Source organism: Temnothorax longispinosus, chromosome 2, assembly GCF_030848805.1.
Source record: "Temnothorax longispinosus isolate EJ_2023e chromosome 2, Tlon_JGU_v1, whole genome shotgun sequence".
NCBI lineage: Eukaryota > Metazoa > Arthropoda > Insecta > Hymenoptera > Formicidae > Temnothorax > Temnothorax longispinosus.
Window position 1 is genome coordinate 15,394,262 of NC_092359.1, and position 11,210 is coordinate 15,405,471.

The 11,210-nt window shown below is 35.2% G+C and overlaps 1 protein-coding gene and 1 long non-coding RNA gene across 2 annotated transcripts; both read right to left on the minus strand.

Annotated features, from left to right (window-relative positions):
* Positions 1 to 1,231: 1,231 nt before the first annotated feature.
* On the minus strand, positions 1,232 to 7,141 carry LOC139808345 (uncharacterized). Its single transcript, XM_071770221.1, has 18 exons — positions 7,050 to 7,141; positions 6,857 to 6,979; positions 6,617 to 6,771; positions 6,437 to 6,536; positions 6,244 to 6,366; positions 5,950 to 6,161; positions 5,770 to 5,869; positions 5,578 to 5,700; positions 5,333 to 5,499; positions 5,150 to 5,249; positions 4,958 to 5,059; positions 4,671 to 4,873; positions 4,469 to 4,595; positions 3,327 to 3,428; positions 3,092 to 3,243; positions 2,857 to 3,013; positions 1,612 to 1,753; positions 1,232 to 1,523 (listed from the first exon to the last, which is right to left on the minus strand). The coding sequence occupies exons 2-17, from the start codon at positions 6,951 to 6,953 to the stop codon at positions 1,647 to 1,649; spliced, it is 2,127 nt and encodes a 708-aa protein (XP_071626322.1). The 5' UTR covers positions 6,954 to 6,979; positions 7,050 to 7,141; the 3' UTR covers positions 1,232 to 1,523; positions 1,612 to 1,646.
* A 99-nt stretch (positions 7,142 to 7,240) lies between these two features.
* LOC139808964 (uncharacterized) lies at positions 7,241 to 8,215 on the minus strand. The gene is made up of 4 exons (XR_011730986.1): positions 8,026 to 8,215; positions 7,815 to 7,936; positions 7,515 to 7,698; positions 7,241 to 7,430 (listed from the first exon to the last, which is right to left on the minus strand). It is a non-coding gene; the product is annotated as an uncharacterized lncRNA (long non-coding RNA).
* Between the last annotated feature and the right edge of the window lie 2,995 nt (positions 8,216 to 11,210).

The window sequence follows — 11,210 nt, forward strand, 5'->3', positions numbered from 1 at the left end:
CGTAGTATCAGCTGGTACTAACAAGATTGTAGGCTCGAACGTCATATGTGCGCGGCACTTATCGATCGTGATAAAGCGCTCGAGCCGATCGAATGTGAGTTTCCTGACAGCGTTGAACCAGAGAAAGCGATCCAAGAAGCGAGACGAACGTCTCGAAAACACTTGGGAAAACAGGTCTTGGCTAATTTACCATCGTATTACACTGTGCGCATGCATAATCTTGTCGTCTAGCTGTTTGATGTTTGATTATGCCAGCAAATCTTGCGCGGTTTTTGGCGCGCCAATAATTTACAGTCATTTTATGAGCAGTAAGTTATTTTACATTTCTGCTGTCGTTTTCTAAACATCAATTAAATTAACGGATTTACCATCAAATCTATCGTTTTTCTGCCAAGAAAATTTGTTGCAGACAAAATACTTTTTTTCAAATTTGACTAACTGCAGGGATTATGTTCGTAAACTTCTGCATTATTAGATACTTTTATACAAGTGTGAAATATGAATATTTATATTTGAAATCCTACAGATAAGGACTCGGATAAGGATGCTGAATCAATAATTTCTCGAAATATTTCTTATTATCGTACGTCTTATTTGTTTGCGCATTTTGTCTTACTTCGCACTGCTCGCGCGTATACTGTCTCTGTAACAAATGCATCTAGATCGTACAATCATTAATGTCTATTCAAATTTTTGCTACGTTTCTTGTTTCTTCACAAAATGATTTTTTGAGTCAAAAACGCGTGACGCTTCGCAAATGCAATACTGTTGATCTAGGCAGAGTTATACAGGGATGGATAAGTAAAATAGACGATAATAGTTACACAGTCTTTTATACGAGGATATTCAACAGCGGTTTTGCAACGACTGACTTTACATCCGATACATAGAAAAGGAAACATGGCATACGCCCAGAACTCAAGATCGATAGATATACGCGATATATTGAATATGTCGGTATCCCCAAATGTGTGGCGATTAATGAACTGACTTTATAACCAACAAATACAAAATGGAATCATGAATTAAGTACGTTCTTGGTAGCTCCACTGCGTTGTAATTTTCCGTAGTAAACGAATTTGTCTAAAAAAAGGACATTTAAAACTTAAAAAAAAAGACAAGTACATATGTTTACACAAAATTTTATTGATGATACTAGGCAAAAGAATAAAGAATTAAAAAAAATCAAATATAATGTAAGTAAAAAAGAAATTTATTGGGGAAAAAAAAAACGTTACTTTTATTGTAAGAAAAACAGCTGATTTTCCAGTTGTATACTTATAGAGATCGACGAAGAAATCGACCTACTAAAAGACAACTTTTGTGCATGACATTTATTCGATACTTCTATGCACAATATACCACACTTATTATTTTCAATATCTTAATATCTAGAATTAGGCTTATTATCACCAGTGGATATTAATCTCTCCTTTTCCATCATATGCCTTTTAAATTCTATCTGTTTTTCCACATTTGTTTCTTCTTTCTCTCCATTTGTAGTATTTCCCTTCTAGACAATGCTACAGAGAATTAAGACCATCAGTGTTTAAAAATAAGACACATTCTTGCGCAGGAATAATTTAACGACTAATAAATTTTCAATGTTACCTGGTTTTGACTTTTATTCACTTGTAAAATTTGTTTTATTTGGCGAGGGTTGAACAATCTTGGAGCTCTGAACCTTTACAAATGACGGTGGATCGATCGGTCTCAGTTATATCGTTGTTCACGGTGGGTACCAGAGTAGGATCTAAAAATACACAGATGACCTTCGAATAACATACTTCGATACTTGTATTGCACGAAATCTCGAATAGCAGTGTAGAAAAAAAAATTTATTTACATTATCTCTTCGATTAAGATGATGTTAAAATTACCGCCAGAAACGTAATTTTCGCGTACATGCTATTTTTTATTGTTCTATAGAATTATAAATCTTTTTCCGTATTTCGAGTATTTCTTTTTGAAGTATACACGCAAATGGAGAAAAAACAAGTCAACTTTACACTGAAAAAGAAAAAAAATTATAAAAGTATATAATTCTTTCTTTCTTAACGTAAAGTTGACTCGTCCCTTCTCCGTTTGGTTGTATACCTTAATCCTGGAAAATAGTTTATAATTCTATAAAACCAATAAAAAATAGCACGTACGCGAAAGTGACATTTTATCGGTGAAACAGATGACTCAAGAATCGCCTTAACGTATTTTTTTATAAAACTAAAGATATGTAATAACATTAGGCTTTTTAAAAATATTTTTTAAATAATCCCTTAAATCTCTTAAAACCAAATGCCCAATTTCATACAGATCTGAGGTCTTGAACTGCACAGTTTTCAAATAACACGAAATCAATTAATCGTGTTTATTTAAGAGTTACCTATATATAATTGAATGCTGCTTAGACGTTGCGTTATGATTATAACGGAGAAGCTGAGAACGACTTAAAGATAGACAACATTTATAATAAAAATGCAAAAACGCAATTTTCAAAAAATTGTTACTTTTTTTAGTTCTTAAAAAATTTAGAATTACAGTAACTTTTTTTTAAAATCAGTAAAGTATTCTTAACACACTTCATCTATATTGTAAACAAACATACATAAAATTATTTTAAAAAAAGGCAATTTCTTCTAGAGTAACAATTGAACATGCACATATAAGAGAGAAAAATTAAACATTATAAAATATTTTAAGAAAAACTATTTACAGTTTAGATTTTCATATTATTCTCTATACCTATTTCCTACAAATCTGTTATTAACAGATTTGAACCTTTATTTAAATCAGGTTTAGGTACTTTAAAACATTCGTTATCATGATTTCCCAATCGCACTGCAGAACCGAATATGTTACCTGAAACATTTAATTTTTCTGAAATCTGCTTATCCAATGACTGTGTCACATCTTGCACGTCGTTAGTTTGTTCAAGCTTAATCTGTCTTTGCAGCTCTCTTTCAAATTGTTCTCCAAAGGACATGAGAACTCTTTTCAAGCCATTTACAGCAGAACCCTGCGCAAACAAAAAGCCCCAATAGTTCAATTAAAATATAAAATACACTGTTTATTTTTTCAAGTTATTGACGCATACAATGCTGGCATTAAGTATTGCCAAGCCTCGTGTAGGTTCCTTTGTGCTGCAATAACCAACATCCACGTGAAAATTTTCATTCTTAAGCTGGACCTTAACGTAACTGACGCAATCAGCGTGATGAGCAACTTCTCGAGCAGCATAATCTTTACCTATAACAAATTCGCGAGCTTATTTTTATATACCTGACTATATTAACACTTATGAGAATTTTTTCAGCTAATGACAGATATACCTATTTTTTGTTTGACAACAGTATGACGCCAGTTGCCCTCACCAAAAACCTTATTAGCCGCTGAGATTAAATCAGGAAGTTCCGCTATTAAATCCATCGGTTCTACAGTAACAAACGTGTTAACTAAAATTATTAAAAAATTACCTTCTTAAGAAAATGTAAAGTCACCGAGTGCACATGCCAGTATGAAAAACGATTATATATTAAAAAATTGTTGTATAAAATTGTTTTAACCCTTAAACTACAGACCCCGATTTCAACGTTTCAATGGTAGATAATGCAACACAATTTTTTTACTGGGTCATTTTGACCCAGAGTGTAGTTTATGTTTCAAATAGGTAGTGTGTAGTTTAAGGGTTAATACATTCAATCAACGTATAAAATAATTATGCATTGCAACATAAATGATATTAATTTCCATAAGAAAAATGTTTAGATAAATAATAAAGGCTGTTCAACATTTCATAATTTTAAAATGTTAAAATCTTTTTTTGCTCCCTCGCACACGTTCCCTCGTTTCACTCCTTATATAATAGAGCATTCTCATTGGTAAGCTAAAGCCAAGAACGAAGGGCAGAAATATGTTAACCGGGATAATTTTTCTACGAAGGGCGATGTACAGAAAACAGAAAAGTGATAGGGATATAGTGAAGGAAAAAAAGAAATCAGGGGGTCAATCACATAATTTTTTCTCTAGGGCGGAAACGTTCTCTGCCATCAGCCTTTAGGCCCGAGACGTTGGTGATATTGTCCATTGTCAACAATTTCTTTTAATGCACCGCCATAGAGAGCAAACGCGTTTGCGAGCGCCGCATTGTGTTGAAAAAATGAAAGGAACATTTTCTTAGGTGACGACGTGTCTTAATGTAAATTTTATACATTTTAGACTTTGCACCGTAATATCTCTGCCCGTAAGACACGTAGACAAAAATAAAAACACTTTTATTATGTAACTCAAATCCACTCTATCAACTGAGCTGGAAACTTAATAAGTTCAGCCGTTCAGCCGTTACTGATAATCTAAGGGTATCTCAACTCCTTGGCCCGCATATAAATACAAAGTCAGTGTCTTGCTGCGTTTACACTTGACGCGTGACACTAACTGCGTCTTTTAAAATTCAATTTTTCTGAAGTCTACTTACCCAATGACTGTGTCGCATTTCTTTTTATGTCGCTAACTTGTTTAGGAATAACCTGTCTTTGCAGCTCTTCATCAATTTTCTTTCCGAACGACAGGAGAACTCTTCTTAAAGCATTTACAGCAGAACCCTGCGCAAACAAAAATGTCTAAATTGTTCAATCAAATATAAAATACACTGCTTATTGTTTTCAAGTAACGCATACAATTCTGGCGTTATATGTCGACAAGTTTCTTGTAGGTTCCTTTGCGTAGAAATAACCAACATCCTGGTGAAAGTTTCCATTCTCAAGCTGGACCTTAACAACACTGACGCAGCCAGCAACGTGATGTTTATTTCGCACATTTACCTCATTGTGAATTTTATCGTCGGAATCTACATCGTAAATTACATCTTCATAATCGAAATCTATAACAAATTCGCAGAACTTAGTTCAATAGATCTGACTATTCACACTTATGAGAATTTATTCAGTTAATGTAACAGATGTACCTAAGGTTTGGCAGATCACAGTATGATTCCATTTGCCCTCTCCAAAAACTTTATTGGCCGCAGAGATTAAATCAGGAAAATCCGCTGCTAAATCCATCGGTTCTGTGGTAGTAAATATGCTGACTAAAGCACTTGATTTTTTTGAAATCTGCTTACCCAATGACTGTAACACATCTCTTTGTACATAGTTACCTTGATCAGAACTAATCTGTCTTTTTAGCTGTTGCAACTCTCTTTCCACTTTGTCTCCAAACGACAGAAGAACTCTTCTTAAAGCATTTACAGCAGAACCCTGCACAAACAAAATACCTTAATTGTTCAACCAAAATATAAAACATACTACTTATTTTTTTTTTAAGTGACTGACACACATACAATTCTAGCGCTATATATCAACAAGTCTTGTGTAAGTTCCTCTGCGTAGAAATAACCAACATCCTCGTGAAAGTTTCCATTCTCAAGCTGGACCTTAACAGAACTGACACAGCCAGCGCGTTTATATTTACCTTGATTTATAATACCACAATATAATACCTGGAAATCTATAAAAAATTCGCGAGCTTATTTTAGATTGAACTATGCGCGCTTATGAGGATTTATTCAGCTAATAACAGATGTACCTAAGGTTTGGCTGACTACAGTATGATTCCATTTGCCCTCTCCAAAAACTGTATTGGCCGCTGAGATTAAATCAAGAAAATTCGTTTCTAAATCCATCGATTTTGCGGTATCAAACGTGTTGACTGAAACATTTGATTTTTCTGAAATCTGCTTACTCAATGACTGTAACACATCTCTTTGTACATAGTTACCTTGATCAGAACTAATCTGTCTTCGTAGCTGTTGCAACTCTCTTTTCACTTTGTCTCCAAACGACAGGAGAACTCTTTTCAAAGCATTTACAGCAGAACCCTGTGCAAACAAAAATGTCTTAATCGTTCAGCCAAAATATAAAATGCACTGCTTATTGTTTTCAAGTAACAAACGCATACAATTCTGACGTTTTGCATCAACAAGTCTTCTGTAAATTCGTCTGCGTTGATATAACCAATATCCTCGTGAAAGTTTCCATTCTCAAGCTGGATCTTAACGTAACTGACGCAGCCAGCACAGTTTTTATTTCGAAAATTTATCTTATCTTTACTTAAATCGTCGAAATATTCATCGTCGGAATTTTTGTCGTCAGAATCAAACCGATAGGAATCTGTAAAAATTTGCAAACTTATTTTTATATACACCTGACTATTAACACTTATAAGAATTTATGCAGCTGATGACAGATATACCTAAGGTTTGGCGGACTACAGTATGATTCCACTTGCCCTCTCCAAAAACTTTATTGGCTACTGAGATTAAATCATGAAAGTTTATTGCTGAATCCATCGGTTCTGGGGCAGTGAACGTGTTGACTAAAACATTTAATTTTTCTGAAATTTGCGTACCCAATAACTGTATCACATCTCTTTGTATCATAGTTACCTCGTTCAGAACCAATCTGTCTTCGTAGTTGTTTCAGCTCTCTTTCTACTTTGTCTCCAAATGACAGGAGAACTCTAAATAAACCATTTATAGCAGAGCCCTGTGCAAACAAAAATGTCAGTTAATCATTCAGCCAAACTATAAAATGCACTGCTTATTCTTTCCAAGTGACTGACATACAATTCTAACTGTCTGTATTGACAAGCCTTCGTCTGCGTCGATATAACCAATATCCTCGTGAAAGTTTCCATTCTCAAGCTGGATCTTAACGTAACTGACGCAGCCAGCACAATGTATACGTCCTGTACTAGCGGAATTTATGTCATTATCGAAATCTGTAACAAATCCGCGAGCTTATTTTTACACAGATCTGCCTATTTTAACACTTATAAGAATTTATGCAGCTGATGACAAATATACCTAAGGATTGGCGGACTACAGTATGATTCCACTTGCCCTCTCCAAAAACTTTATTGGCTACGGAGATTAAATCATGAAAATTTATTGCTAAATCCATCGGTTCTCCGGCAGCGAACGTGTTGACTGAAACATTTAATTTTTCTGAAATTTGCGTACCCAATAACTGTATCACATCTCTTTGTATCATAGTTACCTTGTTCAGAACTAATCTGTCTTTGCAGCTGTTGCAGTTCTCTTTCTACTGTGTCTCCAAACGACAGGAGAACTTTTTTTCAAAGCATTTACAGCAGAACCCTGCGCAAACAAAAATGTCTGAATTATTCAACCAAAATATAGAATACGCTACTTATTGTTTCCAAGTGACAGACGCATACAATTCTGGCGTTTTGTATCGACAAGCCTTTTGTAGATTCCTTTGCAATGTAAAAACCATCGTCTTCGTAACAGTTTCCATTCTCAAGCTGGATCTTGATGTAACTGATGTATTTAGTACGGTATTTCTTTCGAGCATTTATCTCATCGTCGATATGTTCATCATCGAAATCTACTTTGTTGGAATCTACATTGTGGAAATCTGCAACAAATTCACGAGTTTATTTCTTATTTCTATAGACCTGACTATTCATATTTATTCAATCAGCATGACGCAGATATGTACCTAATCTTTGTTTGACAACAGTATGACTCCATTTGCCCTCTCCGAAAACCTTATTGGCCACTGAGATTAAATTACGACGTTCTTCTGACAATGAGATTAATTTAGGATGTTCCACTGTTGAACAACAGGGTACTGCCTTCTCAGGCTTGTGCTCATTCTCCGCCATAGCTTGTTTTGCAGCGAACTGAAAAGCGAAAACATCCATATTTTTACATCACCTTGGCCGAGAGATAGATTACTTTCCATCCCTGGCGGAAATATTTTTACCTCAGGAATTATACTGCACCGCCGTATATTTACCTTGTAATTCTCCGCACGAGCTCGGGCCGACTATTTTCACGATCTATGCGATCTAAAATTTCTAGTTCCTTAACTTTCCTTTTTGGTTACCGGCTCCTGCCTCTTTACAGAGGACAATACGGCTGAAAAAAATTTGTAGTTAACCGAGTTAGCTCGAGACACGTGAGCGTTCAAAATCGAGAAACGGTGCATCAATGGCTTGTGTACGTACGTAAGAATAGCTCACGGGTAGTCTTTATCGCGTTTAGGGAAACGCGCGTACGATCGACGACCACGCGGATCGATGGACGCTATATGGCGATGGATTTCGACTCGACGCGACGTCGCGCTCGATGTTCGTTTCAGGGTTCAACGTGTCGCAAAAAACGGCGAAATGTGAGGAGAAGGTTATTGTCACACGCGACGAAATCGCAATCACGATGAAACCGCGTGATAAATGGGCCAAAATGAGCGCGTTCAGTAGAACAAACCGATCAGTAGCGATCGAACGTGATTGGCTACTTTTAGACCGAGCAAATCAGCGTAGCGTGTTGATAAGATGATACTCAACAGTTTTGCCTGCTGAACGCGGCCAATGCAATTCGAAATGACCAATCGGCAATCGGCAAACAGTATTCTCCCGCGACAATGTCCCTCTCAAGTAGCGAGTGCCGAGTAGGCCACACGTAGGCTGGATTCGGGGAGCGCGCTATTAGCGCTATTTGCTTATTCTATTCTTGTTTTACACCTGATGAGCGATAAAGACAAAATGATTCAATCCCAGCCGGAATGCTAGCGTCTTTTCGACGTCTATAGATGTCGGCGTTCCGGCTGGGATAGCGCTAATAGCGCGCTCCCCGAACGCAGCCGTAGCAACCATTCTCTACATTTGAACTGACTGCACTAGTTCAGAGTTTATCTCTTTTACTCCACATTGGAGGGAAAAAGATAAACTGTGAACTAGTACAGTCAATTCAGGTGCAAAGAGCAAACCCCCAGGCCTCTCATTTGTCTGTTATTTTTCGAAGAACCTCCCGAAGTACAAACACACGTGCACGCAATGGTGCTAAAGTTAGTGAACAAAATATACTTGTCTCACTTTAACTTAACCGTGCACTTGTGTGCATCAGTTCCAAAAGTTCTTCGAAAAGGAATAAACCTATTAAATCCGAAAACAGGTTTTGGCTGATTTGAGTTCAATAAAATGATCTTAATTTAATACATAAAATCTCTTATTATTTTGATTATTTGACAGACTGGATATACTACTTCATTAATTCGATCGGGAGCAAACATGTTAAGTTTAGCAAACAAATTATTATCTTCGATCTCTTCTTTCTTTGGTCAAATCCTTGATTTTTTAAACCGCTGTATTCTCTTTTCAGATTTTGATTTATTGGGTTCTTGGACTAGTGATGTTAATTACTTTCACCTAAACTACGTGAGAATACAGAATAGAAGACAAAATTTAATATAATTTATATATTACTACAATTTATGTTGATTAAAATTTACCTTGAATTTATATAATTACAGATACAAGCTGAAAGGCAGAGTTTAAGCTGTGATCCACAAACTCGAATCGCGTATCTCGCTGAGAGCTAATTATTTTTCATTCGTAACACTTGGTCGGTTCAATTGGATCTGTCAAAATACTATAATTTTTTACGTATTTTACGACATTCATTCATTCTACCGCTCGGCATCGAATGTCTTGCGCCTCGTGATTAATGTATGATTATGAATTTATCAGCGTGTGTTATGCTTTCATCCCGCTATAGGTATCCCGACGAATGCGCGTTATGATAATAATGTTCAATAGATAAATAAATAAGAAACGCTCGTATGTCAAAATAAATAGGAATAGAGGCCAACAATCGAGCAAACACGTAGATGTCAATTTAAAGTAAATTTAATAAACATACTTATATACAACGGAACGTTTCAACCGCACAGAAGTTCTTCTTCAGCCGTTTTAAATTAAAAATTACATAGAGTCGCGCAAAGTGAAAATTAACATGTTAAAAAGTAATACAGTAAAAAATAAATAAATTAATACAGTAAAAAATAAATAAATTAAAAAGTAGTCATTTCTCGATAGTAAATGACAAAGCCGTCTGGAGTCACATCTCACATGAGAGCATTCGAATATTAAACCTTGTATATGAATAATAAAATTGTATATAAATAAATATCTGTGAGTCTATTGTAAAATGTAAAATTATATATATGTGAATATCTATAGTTATTTCGCAAGTATGCAGTCAAAGAAGAGTCCATGATCTATTTTTTGTTGATTGGCGAAAACGAACCAAGTCAGAAGTTAAAAGGCAGAAATCTTAAGTCCATCAACGTTGTAGTCAGTTTAACAAACGTTCTGAAATTTGATGTCTCAATAGTGGGATAAAGTCTATGTGATTGTTAAGTATGGACTTACAAATTAAAGAATTGCGTCGTGGTCCGAAACTAAGTGCTCTCGTGATCGATGTTCGCTCTTTTACGTCTCAAATAATAATGACAAGCATTCTCATTAGGTAACGGCGAAGGTTAGTCATCGAAATAATAAATAGTTGGATGTCGGTGAGTTCGCAAAGAATACTGTAATATGACTCATCCAGATATTCTGTGTCCTTGTTCAAATTAATGCCATTTTTTTGTTCTTTAATATGTAGCATTTCCGAGACAAGTTTTTTATAATAGTTAGGTTCCGTATCCATTATTTTGACGTTGTCCCAATCGAAAGAATGATTAAATTCTTTAATATGTTCGGAAATGACCGAGTGTCTGGATGGGTCCATTTTTATATTATTTTTATGTTCGTTAATTCTAGTTCTTAATTGCCGCTTTGTCTGTCCCACGTAAGAAGCCTCACAATCTTTACATGCAATCTTATATACAACATTACTATTAGTAGCTAATGAGTTCTTATCTTTTTGTGCTTTGATTATGCTACTTAATTTATTAAGGCATCTATAGCCAATTATGTGTTCCTTTCTATTGAATAATAATGTTTGCTTTTTCAGATATGTTGTTGACAAATGGGATCACTATAAATTTCCTATTAACATCGCTCGAATCTATCGAGTTGTTTACATTGTTTCTGAGTTTACCATTAATCAGATTGTCGAGCCTGGTGTGTTTATTTTTTAAAAATTAAATTGAGAGGATAACCATTGTCCAGTAATATTTCGATGACCATTTCTAAATTATTCTTGTGATATATAGGGTGAGATAACAAAATTGCTCTGTCAACTAAACTGTAGATAGAGCCTATTTTATGGCAAATAGGATGATTTGAAGAAAATGACAAGTATCTACCCAAGAACGTTTTCTTGTGAAACCAGTCGATTTGTATGGTGTGATCTACTACCTGCAGCGACAAATCTAAGAAACTAAGACAACGGTTATTCTCGTATT

What these genes read in the sequence shown, in the direction of transcription:
- LOC139808345 (XM_071770221.1), bottom strand. Translation starts at nt 6,953, where the DNA reads ATGGATTTAGCAATAAATTTTCATGATTTAATCTCCGTAGCCAATAAA. An exon ending in TGTAGTCCGCCAATCCTTAG is followed by an intron (nt 6,772 to 6,856) that starts GTATATTTGTCA and finishes GATTTGTTACAG; the next exon opens with ATTTCGATAATGACATAAAT. An exon ending in TGTGATCTGCCAAACCTTAG is followed by an intron (nt 4,874 to 4,957) that starts GTACATCTGTTA and finishes AATTTGTTATAG; the next exon opens with ATTTCGATTATGAAGATGTA.